The 21,562-nt window shown below is 37.2% G+C and overlaps 1 protein-coding gene across 4 annotated transcripts in view; it reads right to left on the bottom strand.

The window, feature by feature from the left end:
- C17H8orf89 (chromosome 17 C8orf89 homolog) overlaps positions 1 to 21,562 on the bottom strand; it is a 58,734-nt gene that overhangs the window by 28,421 nt on the left and 8,751 nt on the right. For 3 of the 4 annotated variants that reach the window (XM_057531678.1, XM_057531676.1, XM_057531677.1), the window contains exons 2-5: positions 10,813 to 10,979; positions 9,110 to 9,263; positions 6,971 to 7,064; positions 5,583 to 5,640 (exon numbers count right to left, since the gene is read on the bottom strand). In XM_057531678.1, coding sequence (XP_057387661.1) covers positions 5,583 to 5,640; positions 6,971 to 7,064; positions 9,110 to 9,263; positions 10,813 to 10,939 — 433 coding nt within the window. In that variant the 5' untranslated portion in view covers positions 10,940 to 10,979. Of the gene's footprint in view, positions 1 to 5,582; positions 5,641 to 6,970; positions 7,065 to 8,527; positions 8,753 to 9,109; positions 9,264 to 10,812; positions 10,980 to 21,562 lie in introns of those variants that run through there. The other variant, XM_057531679.1, reaches the window with a different exon arrangement.

Below are 21,562 nucleotides of genomic sequence, written 5' to 3'. Positions count from 1 at the left end.
ACTCTTCGTTGCGGTGCACGGGCTTCTCATTGCGGTGACTTCTCTTGTTGCGGAGCATGGGCTCTAGGTGCACGGGCTTCAGTAGTTGTGGCTCACAGGCTCTAGAGCATAGGCTCAGTAATTGTGGTGCATGGGCTTAACTGCTCCGTGGCACATGGGATCTTCCCAGACCAGGGATCGAACCTGTGTCCCCTGCATTGACAGGCAGGTTCTTAACCACTGTGCCACAAGGGAAGCCCCTGGATTTCATTTCTTTTGGATATATATCCAATACTGGGATTGCTGGATTATATGGTAGTTTTATTTTTAATTTTTTGAGGAAACTTCATACTGTTTTCCATAGTGGCTGCCCCAACTTACATTTCCACCAAAAAGGGTTCCCTTTCCTTCACACCCTCACCAACACTTGTTATCTCTTGTCTTTTGGATAACAGCCATCCAACCAGGTGTGAGGTGATATCTCATTGTGGTTTTAATTTGCATTTCCCTGATGACAAGTGATGTTATGCATCTTTTCCTGTATCTGCTGACCATTTGTATGTCTTCTTTGGAAAAATGTCTACTTAGGTCCTTTGCCCATTTTTAAATTGGGTTATTTGGTTTTTTGCTATCGAGTTGTAGGAGTTCCTTATATATTTTGGATATTAACCCCTTATAAAATATATGGTTTGCAAATTTTTCTCCCATTCCATATGCTGCCTTTTCATTTTGTTAATTGTTTCCTTTTGCTGTGCAAAAGTCTGTAGGTTTGATATATCCTACTTGTTTATTTTGCTTTTGTTGCCTATGCCCTATCATCTGTTAAATCTAATCTATTATTGTATTTTTCAGCTCAATAATTTCTATTTATTTTTTATAGATTCTAATTCTCTGATATAATTTTTCATCATTTTCTCTATTTTCTTGAATATATTAAATATAGTTTTTTAAATCCCTGTCAAATAATTCCTATTTGGGTCTTTTGTAGGTCTGCTGCTGTTGTCTGTTTCTTCTCTTGGTTTGTGTCATTCTTTTATGACTGATGAGTTGTATTTTTTAAAATTTATTTATTTATTTATTTATTTATTTATTTATTTATTTATGGCTGCATTGGGTCTTCACTGCTGCATGTGGGCTTTCTCTAGTTGTGGCGAGCGGTGGCTACTCTTCGTTGCGGTGTGTAGGCTTCTCATTTCAGTGGCTTCTCTTGTTGTGGAGCACAGGCTCTAGGTGCGCAGGTTTCAGTAATTGTGGCATGCAGGCTCAACAGTTGTGGTACACGGGCTTAGTCGCTCTGCGGCATGTGGGATCTTCCCAGACCAGGGCTTGAACCCGTGTCCCCTGCATTGGCAGATGGATTCTTAACCACTGCGCCACCAGGGAAGTCCAAGGTGTATTTTTTTTAATGTCTGGTAAGTTTTGATTGAATGCTTGAGACTGTGTACACAAACCTGTAAGGCTCTGGTTTATCTTATAGTTTCCAAAGAGAATTTAATTTTCTTCTGGTAGGCATATCACTTTAATCCAGTCAAAACTGGGTTTTAACACAATAAATCGAAAATGTAAAAGGATGAGCTAAAGATGAAATAAATAGCATGTCAAATGTCAAAAAAAAAATTGGGTTTTAGGCTTCTTTAAAAGCTAGTCTATTGTATGCCGTTATTATAGTGTGTAGCTCTTCAACAGTTTCAACTGAAAGCTTGTGTTTTCCAAGGGCTTTCCATCTTGACAAGCCTTAAACTCCCTTCAACTCCCACCTCTGTCTCCCCAGCAAATGCTAAGTTCTGAAATCTCTGCTCAGTCCTTTAGCCTCCAAGAAGCTATTTTCTGCTTCATGTCCTAAAATATTACCCAGCATACATGTCACTTAGAAACAGGCAAACACCTGTTGGGGAATTTGCTCACAGATATTTGGGCTCAGTTCTCTGCAGTTATTCCTTCAGAATCTCAGCCTTTTGAGTTGGAAATGATTGCTCTTGACACCTGAAAACATTGTTTTTAAAATACTTTTATATTTTTTAAAAAAATGTTTTTACTGTATATTAATATATATGTAATATATTACTTTTATACTTATTTTATATATCATAAAATATATTTAAATTATTTTTTATGATTAGCTCTTATGCGAATTCTTGTTAGTAAAGTTGGTCTGGTATAAGTTATTCCATCATAATCAGAGATGGAAGTTCTCTGGGCCATTTTTTTGAAAGGTGTGACCACATGATCCCTTCAAAATTTAAATCAGATCACATTAAAATCATTCTTTTGTTAAAATCATGTAATGGCTCCTCATTTCAATCAAAGTTAAATATAAAGTCCCTTTCAGGGCCCCACATGGTCAGATACTCCATTACCTTTCTTACCTCATCTTCCACCCTCTGAGATTAGCCATACTTGACTCCTGATGTTTTTTCCAACAGGTCAGGTACCATCCTGCCTTGGGACCTTTGCTGGCCTCAAGAGAATAACTTTTTCCCAGAGTTTAACTCCCTCACCTCTTTCAAATCTTTGCCCAAATATTACTGTCACCCACCCTATTTAAAACTGTAAATCATCCTTCTCTCCCCAGATCTCCTGATCTACCTTACCCTGTTCTATTTTTTGTTGCTGTTTCTACTGCACTTCCACCTTTTAAAATACTATGAATTGGGCCTTCCCTGGTGGCACAGTGTTTAAGGATCCGCCTGCCAATGCAGGGGACATGGGTTCGATCCCTGGTCTGGGAAGATCCCACATGCCGTGGAGCAACTAAGCCCACGTGCCACAATTACTGAGCCTGCGCTCTAGAGCCCGCGAGCCACAACTACTGAGCCCACATGCTGCAACTACTGAAGCTCATGCACCTAGAGCCCGTGCTCTGCAACAAGAGAAGCCACTGCAATGAGAAGCCCACGCACTGCAACGAAGAGTAGCCCCCCGCTCACCGCAAGTGGAGAAAGCCTGCGCACAGCAACGAAGACCCAACACAACCAGAAATAATAAAAATAAAATAAAATAAAAATTTTTAAAATAAGTTTAAAAAAATACTATGCATTTTAATATACTGTGTGATGGATTTGTTTATTATATTTAATGTTTGTTGGCTATATTCTCTCAGTAGAATGTAAGCTCCACAAGGGCAGGGATCTTTGTTTTGTTGAGAGATGTACTCTAAGCCTAAGAACTAGAACAATGAATGGCACAGAGTAGATGCTAAATTCATGTTTGGTCAATGAATGAATGAATGAACTGCCTTCTTATATGACTCTGAAGGAAAAGCAACAAGTATTGATATTTACTGAAGACTCCATATGTTGTAGGATTGGTACAGGCACTACAGAGATACAAAGGTGAATAAGACATAGTACCCAGCCCAAAAGAACCATAAAGTTGGCCTACTGGAAAATAGGCAGGCAAATATTCATTTGGGCCAAGATGCAAAACAAATGTCTTTTGTTCTAATTAACATTTATATTTTTATTTCATATTACCTGTTGATTACAGAAGTTGTTTATAGCTTATGGAAATTCAGATAAAGGAAATATCCAAGAAGTTCATGAACATTTAACTTTATGAACTTCCACAGACTAAACTTACAAAGCTGCTAACAAATCAATCTGACTGCCACTGACAATCTCAATATAAGTCTTACTTAGTAATTTTCATTTTTGTTGTTTGTTTGGAGGTGCTCTATTAACTCCATTACTCCATAAGTGCAAAATCATGGAAGTGATGAATGTACTATAAGAAGACAACTATGATTATGACAAAAATTAAAAATAAGTAAGGTTTAAAACATGTTATGCTGGTAAGGAAATAACTGTTGTGCACAGGTAAAGGATGAAACGTTTGATAGTCTGAAGGACAAGTGACAGATAACACATAATGTTAAAGATGTGATGCTTAAAACAGTGGTTCTCAATTGAGGGTGGTTTTGCCACCCCAAGGACATTGGGCAACATCTGGAGACATTTTTGATTACCACACCTTGGGAGGTGCTAGTGGCATCTAGTGAGTAAAGGTCATGGATGTTGTTAAACATCCTACAATGCACAGGACAGACCCCCACAGCAGAATTATCCAGTCCAAAATGTTAATACTGTCACTGTTGAAAAATCCTATTTAGATAATAATCAACAGAAGGTAAGAAAATATAATGACAAAATGAAAAATGTTTGACTATACAGCTCAAGAATCTTCACCATTGACTTTGGGTAAAATTACTTCAGGAAATGGCTAAGAATTTATTGGAGAACATAAATGCTAGACAAATGCACTATGTCACTTGCCATAAATAGTTCTTTTAGTATGTCGCCCCATGAATCTGTAACACGTGAAGCAAGGAATGAGGCAGTAAGTATAGATATCAGAGCTGCCAGGAAATTCTCCAAAATCTTGTAGGCATCATTAAAAGTGTAACTAACTGACTCAACAGTGTCTGTTTTTGAAAAACAAAATTCTGATTAAATGTATCAGAAAGGTGGAAGTGAGAATGTCTGATTTTAAAGCTTCAAAGGACAAACTCATACTCCAAATAGGTGGAAATGCTCCTTGGTGCTGTAAAGTCTCTTAGTCACCATGGAGTAGTTTTTTGGAACTGGAACTGTTGGCATATAGATAGGTTTTTGTAGTTGGATGTTATAGGTACACAGGTTCATGAAAAAATTAATTAGAAGATAAGACTAGAAAGGAAAGTTAGGGGAAGACGGTAAAGAGTTCAAGGCCAAGCTAAGGAGTTCATACTTTAGTCTGTAGGTAACAAGTTGTTTTTGAAGAAGGGAGTGATGTGATTAGAGGCCAAGTTTTAGGCTTTTGTTGTAGTGTTAAAGGACTTCCAAGGTCAGAAACTCTAAAGCAAGACCATTTTGCAGGTTATGCAATGGTCCACATGAGAGATGATGAGGGCCTATCCCAGGGTCCTGAGAGGTATGCCTGTTAGCATAACTGATGCCATCTTGGGTCCACACAGTTTCTCCTGTCCTCCCACTGACCTTACCCGGGACTGTACTGTGCAGTGAATCACTTCTCTGTTGTCAAGGGCTTTGTAGTTAATAGATATTGCTTAATAATCATTAGGACCAGATGACCTCTATGCTCTGTTAGCCTCCAAACAATGATGAAGACCTTCCCTGACATATTCCTGGCATCCATGAGAATAGTTACCCATTCATAAATCTTGACTTAGGACTACACTTCCTGTTTTCAAGCACATACTCCCCATGCCCTAGGGTTAACTATAAAGTTGTCCCAGTGGCCCCTCGGCAGTGTGGCGTGTGACTACACATGTTTCCAGATCGCTGTCTGCTCAATCCCACCCTGTGAGTAAGTTACCATATAATAAGCGGATCCATTGATTACATGGAGCTGCCTGCCTCGGCTTTCGGTCTCAAGATGCCTTCTCAGTTCGGTAGGCACTTTTTGTTCCCTCCATCCTCCAGCATGAGATAATAATGGTATGTATATATTGAACACAACATCCACTAAGTTTATAAACAAAGCTTAAAAGAAACATTAACAAAACAAAGACAATTAAGTCAATGGAAAGAAAGGAAGTTTAAAAAAAGGTAACTATGGAATAGTTAATAAGACATGTGGTAGGAGAAAAAGATGATCCAGCCTACCTTTTGATTTCTCCTGAAGCGGTGCCACAGTACATGTTGGCTTAGTCTTCTTTAACCTAAAATTATAGATTATCATAAATTCACTCTTACATAAATCCAGGGTACATTAATTTTTTTAAATACAGTAAGAGATAAGAAGCTTGCTTTCAGTGAAATTCACTTGTTGAAGGACATCATATGAAAATTAAATAAACGTTAAAGGAAGGAAACTCCTTCCATCACAAATAATCCAATCAGAAGCAGATACGAACCAACTCACTATCTCGATTTTTGTTAATAAATTTTGCCAGTGGATGAGTGTTAGGTCTGACTTTTCCCACCTTTATCTTATCACTAATCATGATTCAGGAAATGCTAGAGGAAGGGACTCAAGATTAGATGAACAGGGTATCTAGATATGCCAGATACCAATTATCAGTTATTTGTGCTCTTTTTACCTATTAATTACCACAATCTGAGTTTTGTCATAATTAACGTTTGTTCCTATTGGAATAGATCTAGATAATGAGTAGGTTATTAGAGGAAATATGTCACGATTGAATCTGCTGTGGGCGAGATAACCCATAAGAATTCCAAATTTCTTGCAACTTCATTAAACTTTAGAAGTCAGCTATAACTTTTTTTTTTGTTCTCTATTCAATCAAAACATATATTAGTTCTTAATCCATGTGATACAGTTTAATGAAGTCAGCTTACACGGCTGCTTGGAGGTATCCTAGCAACTTAGTACCATGGCAACATCACATTTCCTAGTTGTCAAATATGGGTACAGTCAAGATGAGCCGACCTAGTATTCACACTGAGGTTTGGAACTCAAGACCAGCCTTAATGATTGTTATGTGATAAGGTTTTAGTGGTCCCTAGGGACACTCCTCAGATTCTCTTCCACCTACTGACTGATAACTGAAATTCTACGATTCATCTCCTTAGCGTGAAGGGCTTTTTGTCCTTCAAAAAACATAGAACATCCATTTTTTTAAAACAGTGTCCAATATCAGAACAAATATCTTTGTGTATTGGCTGCATGGAACTTTTAAAGATAACACTGGCGAGTTGAGAGGTCATATTGCTTCAGTTTCATAATATTAATTTAAGGGAATTAAACTCACAAATCATCGTTTCAGGTCTGCTAGCCTGCCAGCTAGAGGCAGTTTGTCATACCGCAGGATAGTCAGCTGTAATTTTTAAATGCACTTCACCTCTAAGACTATTTTCAGTTATATTACCAAAGTATGCCTTGAGATTCAATGAAAAATTTTATCATTTAAGAAATTTAAAAACACATTAAACTTTTATCAGAGTTTTTAAATCAAATATCCACATATGGAGATTAAAAAAAAAAAGGATACGGGGTTATATACAAGACAGACAAAAATTAGTACTTCCCTGCTTTGCCAAGACTGTTCTTTCACAGGGCGTTGTTCAATATGCAGAGGAGAATAAAATACTTGTAGGCAACCCAACATGTTCTCAGTAGAATGGCTAAAATAAAGACACAGGGAAAAGAACCAACACTTACGTTCGCCAAGCAGTTCATAAGCAGTGTGACACTCAGCCACCACTCTTCCACTTTGTGTCTGAAGAACACTTGTCATAACACGAATATAATATAGTCAAATTATTCTTCATTAAATTAAGTAAATTCACACTCAAGTCAACATAAAATATTAAGGGATCATTTCACAAACAGCCAAATTGCAAATGAAAAAAATAATGAACTGAAATTGGATGAAAAAGGAAGCAAATCGAAGACTTAAAATCTAGAGGCCCAATGGGTTAATTGTTGGTGCTTTCCGGGTTTCCAGTTTCTTTAAGATGATCATATGCATTGAAAGAAGGGTAGCAACACTGGTCTGTACTGAGACAAGTCCATAGCCATAGGCAGCCCTACATACTTTTGCCCGGAGGTCAAGATTGAGCTGAGCGTCAGGGATACAGGTGTCTCGGTAACAATGGAAACTCACTGTACTTAAGTAGGTTTCATATTCATGTTTCCAATAGTGTCTCTTCTTTCTACATCCCTGCCATCCCTCCTCTTTAACTGCTACCATCTACTCCACTAGCAACTCACAATCTCTCTTCCACCATCTCTGATTCTGCCTTATTTCATCATAACCTCACTTCAGAAAGAGTAATTTTGCTTTTTATATTTTTATAGCTTGACAATCTGTCCTCGAATGATATTAAAAATGATGGGAAAAGCTTTATGTATGTTATTGTTCATTATGGTGTTATTTGCAAAACCAAAAAATGGTCAAAGCAACTTGAAAGTCCAACAATAGGGAAATTAAATAAAATTAAATAAACTATGGCTCTAACAATGAAATATAATGTGGCCAGTAAAGACTCTTTGAAGATTATGTCGTAACATGAAAAAAATGCATACGTGTAATATTAAGTAAAAAAGGGCAGAATAAAAAATTGTAAGTACACTAAAATCACAACTCCAATAAAAATCCAAAATGAAGGAGGATAGAAGAGAACCTCCAACAATAAAAATGGATATGTTAGGATGGATAAATTATCGAATAATTATTTTTATTTTTTCCCCAAATTTTCTACAAAGTTCTTATTTATTTTCATAATTTAGATGTAAACTATCCAAAACTTTTCATTTTCAGTATATTCTAATTATTTATTTATATTACCAAAATTTGTTTCCAGAGTAATTAACAAGACCAATAATACTAGTGGAAAACTCAAGAAATATATTCTGAAATTCCAATATGTGTGTGCTATGTATAACTAGATGACTTTAAAGCACACTATGGCAGGAGATAATATGAAAATATACATCCTCCCCTAAAGAGAGTTACAACTCAGACTGCTATAAATGCTTCATCTTTTTTTAGGCTGGCAAAATGAATTAGTACTAGGCATTCAATAAATACTTGATGAATAAATAAATAAATCAAAGCAGAAACCAAATAGGATATGAGACTGTCTTATTAACTTACAGGTCCCTTTGGAGAAAGAAGTTTTCTTTTAATGCTATGTCAGGCAATCTGATTTATAGTAGGAAAGGTGTTTATCATAATGTGTTTAAATGCCAGTACTCAAAGTCAATGGGACTTTTCTGGCTGACAAACTCATTTCATCTGATAGCAATGCAAGGTCTTCATTAGGCTGACATCTCATTCAGGATCTCCCCTCACACCACTTCAGTCAAACTAGAAATGAAACACAAGGTTCTCTATTCAGGGTACAGAAACCTGTTAATATTGCAAAGAGTTCATTTATTTATATTGCTAAAAATTCCAATATTCTCTTGAGCAATCTATGCTAGAGCAATAAAGATTTGTTTAAGTCCTTAAATTCCTTCTGGCAATGTCACTTGAAAACAGAAAAAAGTACCTACTGGTCAAACTGAATAAAATCGCTAATTGAGATTTTTAAAAATTAAATCCTTTATGCAAAAAATAGTAGGCAAGAAAGAATTAGATTCACTAGCCAGAAAAACCTCTACATTCAGCAGTGTTACTGTAAATAAATATTCAACAAAAGAGAATCGAAAAGAAATGACCTACCTGACAGGAGGCATCTCGGTATCAGCATGCAGGAGTCTTTTATGAACCTCTAGCGGAGTGGAACTTACACTTTTCTGGCAATTTGGCAATCCTGGTAAATATGGCATTTTGACACATTCTTTGAATTCTTCTAGACCAAATGCTGTGGTGTATTCTAATTAAAAATAGTATAATGACCATCTGTATTACTTCTTAATTAAATGTATATAATTTTTTTTACTATATACTAAAATGTATAATAAATATACCAAATCAGTCATTCAGAAAATAAAATTAAGCTACTGTAATTGAGCTAGCATCTTTCCCAAGAGAATACCTTTCAATTCCGAGGATAGGGATTGCAGGCAAGAGCTGATTAAGGGGCTAAGAACTATTAGAAGAAGGAAGAAGGCAGCTTCACAGATCTCCCATAGTCATCACTGTCCATCATTATTTTGTTTAATCAGAATTCCCAGAACATTAGATACATTCACATTGAAAGACAGGTTAAAAGCACTTTCAAGAATCTTGTAATATCTGCTACTTTAAATCCTTTCACCTTCCTGCTTTTGTGTAGATAATCAAGAGGTACAAATACATGATTATCGGAGCTAGCAGTGAGAGAGAAAAGAATTCCATTTCAGGCATTGATTTTAACTCTCACGCTGCAAAATCCCACATCAAATCTACAAACAGCAACATCTGAAGCATCAGGAGGGCTTCTTCTACTGACCTCAGGTATCACTGGTATAAGAGGTTGTTCAAATTATTCTTTTTTTAAAAAAAACTTCAAAATGAAGACAGTAAATGGAAAAATAAGATTAAGAGATTAAAGGTTTGGATGATTTTTAAACAGAATTGTTTTCTAAGCTTTCCCTACTAAGTAAATCTAGCATAGCAATAGAAATAGTATTTAATGGGACTAGAGTAATATTAAATGCTCAAAATGCTATTTTTCAACCTTTGATTATTCTTTTTTGGAAAAAATAGTTTCTCTTGATCAAAATCATGTAGAGTTTCTTTTCAGTAATTAGATTTGGAGGTAGGAGAACAGATAAACTGGTGTATCTTTAATAGGAATCTAGTAAAAACGTCGAAAAAATACAGTAACACACTCAAAACCAGGAGTGATGAAATGGCTGGGGAGTTTGAAATTTGCTGCTTTCAAGAATTCTATCTCCATTAATAAAGCCAAAGGCAAAACTCAGTATAAACAAGAAATACAATTATAATTTGAAATTAAGGGGGAAAGTTATTACACTCGTATACAAGTCAAAAGTTCTGAAATTAGTCTTTATTGAGCAACTATAAGATATAAGATATTTTCCACATAGCTCACTCAAAAAATAAAGTTTGGGTTAGAATTATTAATACAAAAAGGTGCTGTTAAAGATTTGGGTTTCTTAAAATATAAATACCAACTTGAGGTATTTAAAAACAAACATGACTTACAAAAATAAGTATGATCCAACAGAGGTAGCACTACACTGATATCAAGAGTAGTTCTTTAGAATTTGTTTTTTATCATGAGTTATAGAATTACCTTAAGTAAATTATTCCTAATCTGCTTCCATTTTTCTTTTCCATAAGCCTACGGTATTATCCTTCTTACCTAAATGTTACAAAAATTATTTAATGTCTCTTGACTGATTAAAAAAGTACATGTAAATTCAAGGTACTACTTCTATATTTTTGTAAGTAAAATAAGAGTAAAATGAAGTTACCTTTCCTCATCTTTTGTGTTTCTAAAACTCCTTTCCTCCAACTTCTCTCAAAAAGAAAACAACTGTCAAGGGAATTTCTGGTGACATTAGAAGGTTCAAATTTGATTTCAGGAGGCAGCATTGGCATTTTTTCTTCTTTTTTCAACAGTGCTGATGAAAGTAAGATGCTGCACCAGATTCAGGACACAAAATACAGAAAAACAAATTGTTTTCCATCATACAAATTAAATACTAACATAGATTTAAATGAAAAGTTTACTTATAACATGTAAATACATATTCTTGGGATTTTAAAGCAAGAGGCCTTTAAGAACATAGCTAAAATAAGTTGTAAGACTTTTTTCTTTTAAATATTTTATATTTTAATGAATTCTTTCAAATTTGAGGTTACAGATATTTGGCAATATAAAAAAATCTAAAGTTCAACAGCAAATTATCATGTACATGACAATGTAATGCTTAGGATTCTCTCAAAAATATTACCATTATGCACCATGACCAAGTGAGATTTATCTCTGGGATGCAAGGATGGTTCAACATACAAAAATTAGTTAATATGATATACCACATTACAGAATGAAAGATTAAAAAATCACATGTTCATCTCAATAGATGCAGAAAAAGCTTTTGATAAAATTCAACATACTTTCATAATAAAAACTTTCAACAAACTAGGAACTGAGAGAAATTATCTCAACATATAAAAGGCTATATATGAAAAGCCCATAGCTAACATAATCAAGGGTAAAAATTGAAAGCACTCCTCTAAGATCAGGAGCAAGGCAAGGATACCCACTCTCACAACTTCCATTCAACATAGTATTGGCAGTCCTAGCCAGAGCAATTAGAAAGAAAAGGCGGGCTTCCCTGGTGGCGCAGTGGTTGAGAATCTGCCTGCTAATGCAGGAGACACGGGTTCGAGCCCTGGTCTGGGAAGATCCCACATGCCACGGAGCGACTGGGCCCGTGAGCCACAGCTGCTGAGCCTGCGCGTCTGGAGCCTGTGCCCCGCAACGGGAGGGGCCGCGATAGTGAAAGGCCCGCACACCGCGATGAAGAGCGGTCCCCGCACCGCGATGAAGAGTGGCCCCCACTTGCCGCAACTAGAGAAAGCCCTCGCACGAACCGAAGACCCAGCACAGCCAAAAATAAATAAATAAATAAATTAAATAAATAAATTTAAAATAAAAAAAAAAAAAAACACACACAACGGAGAAAGTGCCAGGACATATGTAAATATTTCCAGAAATTCAAAGAGCAGAGTTAGCTTAGTTTTAAAAAAAAAAAAAAAAAAAAAAAAGAAAGAAAAGGCATCTAGATTGGAAAGAAAAAAGTAAAACTGTCCCTGTTTTCAAATGGCATAATCTTATATATATCGAAAACTCTAGACTCCACAAAAAAATGTTAGAACTAATAAAGGAATTCAGGAAAGCTGAGGGATACAAAATTAACAAACAAAAGTCACTTGCATTTCTATACGCTAACAACAAACTATCTGAAAAGGAAATTAGTAAAACAATCCAATTTATAATAGCATCGAAAAGAGTAAACTACTTAGGAATAAGCTTAACTAAGGGAGTAAAAGATTTGTATGCTGAAAAACTATAAAACATTGATAAAAGAAATTAAAGAAGATGCATACAAATAGAAAGACATCCCATGCTTATGGATTGGAAAACTTAATATTGTAAAAATATCCACATTACCCAAAAAGATCTACAGAGATTCAATGCAATCCTTATGAAAATGCCAATGCAAAAGAATTAAAAATTTTAGTAAAAACAATTAAAAAATTCATATGGAATGTAAATCAATGAATTTAGAATACTCCCTCACACCATACACAAAAATAAACTCAAAATGGCTTAAAGACTTAAATATAAGACATGACACCATAAAACTCCTAAAAAAGAACATCGGCAAAACATTCTCTGACATAAATTGTAGGAGTTTTTTCTTATATCTGTCTCCCAAGGCAATAGAAATAAAAGCAAAAGTAAACAAATGGAACCTAATCAAACTCATAAACTTTTGCACAGCAAGGGAAACCATAAACAAAACAAAAAGACAACCTACAGACTGGGAGAAAATATTTGCAAATGATGCAACCGACAAGGCTTAATTTCCAAAATACACAAACAGCTCACACAGCTCAACATCAAAAAAACAAACAATCTGATTAAAAACTGGGCAGAAGACCTAAATAGACATTTCTCCAAAGAAGACATACAGATGGCCAACAGGCACATGAAAAGATGCTCAACATCCCTAATTATTAGAGAAATGCAAATCAAAACTACAATGAGGTATCACCTCACACCAGTCAGAATGGCCATCATAAAAAAAGTCTACAAATAATAAATGCTGGAGAGGGTATGGAGAAAAGGGAACCCTCCTACACTGTTGGTGGGAATGTAAATCGGTGCGGTCACTATGGAAAACAGTATGGAGGCTCCTTAAAAAACTAAAAATAGAGGTACCATGTGATCCAGCAATCCCACTCCTGGGCATATATCCAGAGAAAACTCTAATTAGAAAAGATACAGGCACCGCAATGTTCATAGCAGCACTACATACAATAGCCAAGACAAGGAAGCAACCTAAATGTCTATCGACAGATGAATGGATAAAGAAAATGTGGTAAATATATATACAATGGAATATTACTCAGCCATAAAAAAGAATGAAATAATGCCATTTGCAGCAACATGGATGGACCTAGAGATTATCATACTAAGTGAAGTAAGTCAGACAAAGACAAATATTATACCATATCACATATGTGGAATCTAAAAAAAAGTACAGATGAACGTATTTACAAAACAGAAACAGACTCACAGACATAAAAAACAAACATATGGTTACCAAAGGGGAAGGGGGGGAGGGATAAGTTGGGAGTATGGGATTAACAGATGCCCACTACCATATATAAAATAGATAAACAACAAGGATTTACTGTATAGCACAGGGAACTATGTTCAATATCTTGTAATAAACTATAATGGAAATGAACTGAAATAAAAGAATACAGATATATACATTTACATGTATAACTGAGTCACTCTGCTGTACACCTGAAACTAATGCAGTATTGTAAATCAACCATACTTCAATTTAAATAAATAAATAAATAAAAATTAATATGGATCCCAAAGGACCCCAGATAACCAAAATAATCTTGAAAAAGATGAAAGTTGGAGGCATCAAACTTTTTGATTTCAAAATATGTCACAAAGCTAAAGTAATTAAAACAATATAATACTGGCATAAAGACAGACATATAGGTCAATGGAACAGAATAGACTCCAGAAATAAATCCATACATATACAGTAAACAGATTTTTGACAAGAGTGCCAAGAATACACAATAGGGGAAGGATAGTCTCTTTAACAAATGGTGTTGGAAAAACTGGATATCCACATGCAAAAGAATGAAGATGAACCCTTATCTTACACCATAAACAAAAATCAACTCAAAATGAATTAAAGACATAAACTTAAGACCTGAAAGTGTAAAACTCCTAAAAGAAAACATGGGGATTAAAGAAGGTGTGGCCAAGATGGTGGAGTAAGAAGATCCTGACCTCAACCCCTCCCACTGACACACCAAAATCACAACTATTTACAGAGCAACTATTGATGAGAAAGACCAGAAGATTAGCAGAAAAAGATCTACAATTAAAGATATAAAGAAGGAACCACAAGGTGGGTAGGAGGGACAGAGATGTGGTACAGTTGAGACCCCATAACCCCAGGTGGACGACCCACAAATAGGAGGATAATTACAGTTTGCAGAGGTTCTCCCCAGGGAGTGAGGAATCTGAGCCCCACATTGGGCTCCCCAGTGTGGAGGTCCTACACCAGGAAGATGAGCTCCCAGAATGTTTGGCTTTGAAGGCCAGTAGGGCTTAAGTTCAGGAGAACCAGAGAGCTGTGGGAAATAGAGACTCCACTCTTAAAAATCTACACAAAATCTCACACATCCAGGACCCAGGGCAGAAGCAGTAATTTGAAAGGAGCCTGGGTCAGACCCACCTGCTTATCTTGGAGAACCTTCTAGAGAGGCAGGAGTCCCCTGGAGCTCACCCTGGGGACACAACTGATGGGAGCCATTCGGGGATGCTCGTTCTACCACAAGGACAGTGGTGCTGGCAAGTGCCCTTTTGGACTCCTTCCTCTAGTTCATTAGCACTGGGAACCAGCCCTGCCCATCAGCCTTTTGACATCACTACTGGGATGCCTCAGGCCAAGCAACTGGCCAGGCAGGGAAACAACCTCACCCATCAGCAGGCTGGCTGCCTTAAGAACCCCTGAGCCCACAGCTGCCCCAGGACCTGGCTGCACACACCAGCGTACCAGCATTAGCCCTGGGACCAGCCTCACCCACTAGTGGGCAGGCACCAGCCCCAGGACCCCAGGGCCCTGGTCCAACCCACCAGCGGGCCAACACACCAACCCTGGGACACGCAAGGTCCTACAGCCAGAGACCCCAGGACCCAGCTCTGCCCACCAGTGGGCCAGAACTAGGCCTAGGACCCAGACTCACCCACCAGTGGGTGGGCACCAGCCCCAGGATCCTGTTGGCCCCAGCCTGGCCCACCAATAATTCTAAAATGTATACGGAAGCACAAAAGGTCCAAAATAGCCAAAACAATCTTGAGAAAGAAGAACAAAGGTGGAGGTATCATGCTCTCTGACTTCAGATTATACTACAAAGCTACAGTAATCAAAGCAGTATGGTACTGGCACAAAAACAGACATATAGTTCAATGGACCAGAATAGAGAGGCCAGAAATGAGCCCACACTTATATGGGCAATATGCTATAAACATGTAGGTGAAAAGCCCAGAAGGCTGCTTTTTAAAAAGACGATTCTTACCTCTTCACATATCTCTATTCGCCTGGAGAACAGAAGGGGGAACAGAAGAGCTAAAACCTTTCAGCCAGCTCTTGCCTCAGTTAGTATCACTACAGAGTGGGCAAGCAGCCTTCTGGGCTTTTTGGCTACATGTTAATAGCATCCTGTCATTCTCTTCACAGCACTTATCATAGTTTATAATAATGTATTTATATGTCATTATTTATTGTCTGTCTCTGACACTGGTATTGAAATAAAACTCGAAACTCTATTTTGCCAGCTCTTTAGTTTTGCAAACAGAATCCCCTAGGATCTGTTCCCGACCTACCTTTGCAATCTTGTCACTAGACAGTTCCCCCTCTCCCATGCTCTAATTCAGGGGTCAGCAAACTGTCCCCAGGTCAAATCCAGCGTGCTACCTATTTTAGTAAGTAAATTCGCACTGGAACACAGAAACAAATGTCCATTTGTACATATTTTCTATAGCTTCCTTTGGCCTACAAGAGTAGTTGCAACTGAGACTCTATGGCCCACAAAGTCTAAAATATTTACTGTACCTATTTTACTAAAGTTTGCCAGCCCTGGCTCTAATTCATTCAACAAGCATCTACTGAGTACTTACTAGGTGTTATGCTAGGTGAAATTTCTGAAATTTAAAATATATATGTTACAGGAATTCTACTTTCTTTTTCAATGGATCATACCTTGAGGTTCATGCACCCTATTTTAGAGGCCACAGCTATAAACAGTGGGAGCTGTTGAAGGACTAGACCTAAGATTTTAAAATATTGCTTTAACTTTGGCAATATTAGAAGACAGATGGGAATGAGAAGGCCAATTAGGAAACTATTACAATTGTTTAGGGGAATGGTAGTGAGGGCCCAAACCAAAGAAAAAGCAGACTGAGACACAAGCTGGATAGAGGTTAATGTGGTAGCATCTAGAGGACCTGGGAACTGTATATGACTGGCACCATTCATGATGTTAAGAGTTAGGGATGAGGAACCAGCTTGAATGAGAAGAGAAATTCAGCGGTGGATAAAATGAGCTCAAGGTACATGTGGTCCAGAGGTGGGAGTGGGTTTAGCCAAGAGATACAGATTTAGTAGTCATCAGCATAGTTAAAGTTCTGAGAACAGATAAGGCTGTCCAGGGCTAGTGGAGGGTATAAGTGAAAAGTTAAGAATAAGAGAAAGTCCAAGGGCACCAATATTTGAGGGACAGGCAAAGAACAGGTTGACCACAAAGAAGATGGAAAAGGAATGGTTAAAGAGACAGAAGAACCAAGATGGGGTGCTGATAAAAATCAAAGGCAAAGAGAGTTTTAAGAAAAAGGAAGCACTGAACAATTTCATTAGAGAACGACAATGTCTAAAGAGCTATATTTAAACACGAGAGACTCTTGAGCATGGGTATAGTATTTTGAGGATGAAGACAATTAAAAAAGAGACACTGAAAACACAGAAGTTGCAAATAATTGATGAAGCATTTTCCTGGAGGAGATGGAAGAGTAAGAATCAAGAACATCTGCTTTTTAAAATCCAAGATAAAAAATAAAATGTCATCATTAAACAATAGCAGACAGAATAAGGAAACAGAACCAAGAAAACAATAAATATATATTACTTTGTTAGGGTTACAATAACAAAGTATCACAGACTGGGTGGCTTAAAAAACCAGAAATTTATTGTCTTATGTTTCTGGAGGCTAGAAGTTCAAAATCAAGGCATCGACAGGGTTGGTTGCTTCTAAGGGCTGTGAGTGAAGGATCTGTTCCAGGCCTCTCTCCTTCGTTTGCAGATGACTCCCTTCCCCCTGTGTCTTCACACTGTCTTCCCTCTGTACATATTTCTGTGCCCAAATTTCCCCTATTTATAAGGACACTGGTCATATTATATTAGGGCCCACTCTAATGACCTCATATTAATTTGATTACCTCTGTAAAGACCCTATCTCCAAATAAGGTTACATTCCAAGGCTGGGGTTAGGGCTTCAACATATGAATTTGGGGGGCAGAGGCAGAGGGGCACAATTTAACACATAACACATCACAGCCAATATAAAATATGTGTTGGAGACAATTAAGAAATAAAACGCTACTTAAACAAGCAGACATAGGGAATTCCCTGGCGGTCCAGTGGTTAGGATGCAGCCCTTTCACTGCCAGGACCGGAGTTCAATCCCTGGTTGGGGAACTAAGATCCTGCAAGCCACGTGGCACAGCCCAAAAAAAAAAAAACAAGAAACAAGCAGACATAGAATGTATTCACTCCTACCAAACCAATTACTAAAGTAAAAAAAAGAAAGGATAATATAGCTATAATTGGGACCTTCACAATTCTACAGTACAATAATGACTATTGATATTCATAGCAATGTGAAGGAAAGATTCTTAGAGGTCTTTATCAATGAGAAGGCTAAGTTCAATAATATTTTAGTGTTAAATGCATTTACTATACATGAATCCTTTAAAAATTGGAAATCCATGGTAGCTCCTGTATTATTATTATTTTTCTTAACAGCTTCATTGAGATATAAATCACATACCATACAATTCATCCATTTAAAGTGTACAATTCAATGGTTTTTAGTATATTCACTGATGTGTACAACCATCACCACAATTTTATTTTATTTTTTTTGTTTTTTATTCTTGTTTTTGTTTTTTTTAACATCTTTATTGGAGTATAATTGCTTTACAATGTTGTGTTAGTTTCTGCTGTATAACAAAGTGAGTCAGCTATACATATACATATATCCCCATATCCCCTCCCTCTTGCGTCTCCCTCCCACCCTCCCTATCCCACCCCTCTATAGCTCCTGTATTATTTAGCTTCAAATGACAGAAAATCCAAAACAAGTGGCTTAAACAAGAAATTTTCCCTTAAATAAAAGCTTAGACAGACCCCCCCTCTCCCCCCACAGGGATGGTGCCAAGGTATCAGGGACCCAGGCTCCTTTTATCTTACGGCTCCACCACCCTGAACATACAGTATCTTCCTTCAGAGTTCAAGATGGCTGTTTGAATAAATGAACATTCATATCAGTGCTGATGGGAACAAGTATTATCATGTGGAACAAAAAGATACAGATCTAACATCAATATGATAAGTTAAAAACCCCAAAGTCCTAAATATGAATTGGAAGTATCAGTATAAGACTTTTATCTTAAAAGGAAAAAAAACGGTGTTTCTTAGCTCTGTCCACTGAACCTAATAACTAGATTGTGGGCCCATTCCTGACTTAAAAAAAAACCCCAAAACTAAAAACAGCTAGGGCCCCTTGAAGAAATACTTAATTCCAGGTCTGTGACAGGAAATGTACAAGATGAACCTAGTACATCTTTTCACTCCAGAAATCTAGGAATCTAAGATGACTACAATCACGGTAGTCACCAACTTGAAGAGAATCCAACTAACCAAAGCTAAGAGTATAAATATTAATAAGATATTAACTGTAATGAATTGAAATATATTAAATATGTATATGTTATATGAAATATACTTGGAAGGTACACAAATATATTAAATATTTATAATGATACTTTAAAAAAACAACACCTCACTCATCATCTTCAGAGGGTACTAAAGAATCAACTTGATTTGAAACCCGGGTCATATAAGCAAAGAATCAAGCATTTATCCACATGAATGATGATAGGGAAGTTTCTGTTCACAGAGTATCCCAGCTACTAAATGAAGAAATGATAGTATTACAGTGTTATAGTCTTGCAAATCTTAATTAATTAACGGATCTTGGCAACTGTGATGGTTAATTTTATGTGCCAACTTGGTTAGGCTCTAGAACCCAGCTATTGAATTAAACACTAATCTAGGTGTTGCTGTGAAGGTATTTTGTAGATGTGGGGAACACCTACAGCCAGTTGATTTTAAGTAAAGGAGATTACCCTCAAAAATCTAGATGGACCTTGTCTAACCAGCTGAAAGGCTTTAAAACAAAACTGAGTTTTCCCTGAGGAAGGAAATTCTACCTCAAAACTGCAATATTAATTCCTGCCTGAGAGTTTCCAGCCAGCCTGCCCCCATAATCCCATAAGCCAGTTCCTTGAAATCCCTCTCTCTCTCTCTCTCTATATATATACACGTATATATGTATGTGTGTGTGTGTGTGTGTGTGTGTGCGTATATATATATATTTCCGGACAGATACAGCAATGTTTATCAAAGGCAGCTCTTGCCAAAACAAACAAACATGATGCTGACCAAGACTTTAGATCTAACTATCAATTTAGAAAAAAATATAGAGCACAAAGGAACATATTAAATGGCATCACAGGGATGCAATCAGCAACTAACAGATTGTGGAGTTTCGACTTGTGACAAATAATCTTGTTCTTTCAACCAATAAATTGTTATAAATAAATAGAGAGATGGGAGGGATAATATATAGATTAACAGAGACGAGACATAGCAAACAGTCGCAATGTATGGACTTCATTTGGATAAACTGTTAAAAAAAAAAAAGAAGATACTTTATGAGACCATCATGGAAATCTGAGCACTGACTGGATCTTTGGTAACATTAAGGGATTACAATTAATGTTTTAAGGTGTAATAGTGGGTTTTGTTTTGAAAATAGTGGTTTGCGTTTTTAAAAGAATTCTTATCTTTAGAGAGACATACTGAAATATTTATGGATAAAATGATAAAATGTTTGCGATTTGCTTCAATACAACAGGTGTGAGAGGGCGAGGGTGGTGGTGAGAGTAGAGATGAAAGAAGGTCAGCTGTGAGTTGCTAACTGTCACAGCTCAGGGGCTGGGACACTGGATTTTATCATCCACCACCTTCTACCTTTGGATACGCTGGGCACTCTCCACGGTTAAAAAAATACCAAACTGAGCTCCAGCTTACAGAGAGAAGGAAGGGAAGAGAAAGAGGCATTCTCCCTCTCTTTAAAGTCACTTCTCGGAAGTCATACACACAATTCTGCTTACATCCCATTGGTCAGAACGTAGTCACGTGGCCACAGCGAGCTGTAAAAGGAAGTGATAAAATATCTTCCATTCTGGGCATCATGTACCCAGCTGAAAAATCAGGGGTCCTTTTACTAGAAAGACGAGGGAACAGGTGCTGTGAGAAAACTTTAGCAGTCCTGCCACACTGGCTAAGGCAAAATATCTATTTAAACATGTGAACATGTCTTTCCCTCCCTCCATGTCTGATAACATAATACAGGACCTATTTAACAATGGTCCAGCAGAATTTGAGCAAAAGGTATCAGAGTATGACAGATTTTGGGTCGTTATGTCACAACTCTTTAAAAACAGACAATAAGTCGTTGCTCTCCTAAAATTTAAAATCAAGATGAAAACTTACCAGTTAACTATAGGTCAAATACTACTACAATAACCCACATTGTAACCATAGTCTCTGTTATAGTAGAGAATTTTTCCAAGCCCAATAGAAAAATTTGAATAATCCATACAGTAGAATCTATATTGATGGTAAATAGTGGCAAAGCCACAACATCCCCCTCCATTAATGTGGGCCACAGACTCTTCCAGGGACCCTGTCACATGATAAATTCATCCATCCATCAGACCTTTCCGAGGACTTAATATATGTAAGTAGGGGCTTCCCTGGTGGCGCAGTGGTTGAGAATGCGCCTGCCAATGCAGGGGACATGGGTTCGAGCCCTGGTCCGGGAAGATCCCACATGCCACGGAGCAACTAGGCCCATGAGCCACAACTACTGAGCCTGCGCGTCTGGAGCCTGTGCTCCGCAACGAGAGGCCACGACAGTGAAAGGCCCGTGCACCGCGATGAAGAGTGGCCCCCGCTCGCCGCAACTAGAGAAAGCCCTCGCACAGAAACGAAGACCCAACACAGCCAAAAATAAATAAATAAATAAATAAATTTATTAAAAATA

The sequence above is a fragment of the Balaenoptera acutorostrata genome, chromosome 17 (assembly GCF_949987535.1).
Source record: "Balaenoptera acutorostrata chromosome 17, mBalAcu1.1, whole genome shotgun sequence".
NCBI classification, from domain to species: Eukaryota; Metazoa; Chordata; class Mammalia; order Artiodactyla; family Balaenopteridae; genus Balaenoptera; species Balaenoptera acutorostrata.
This window is presented reverse-complemented; position numbering and strand designations above follow the sequence as displayed.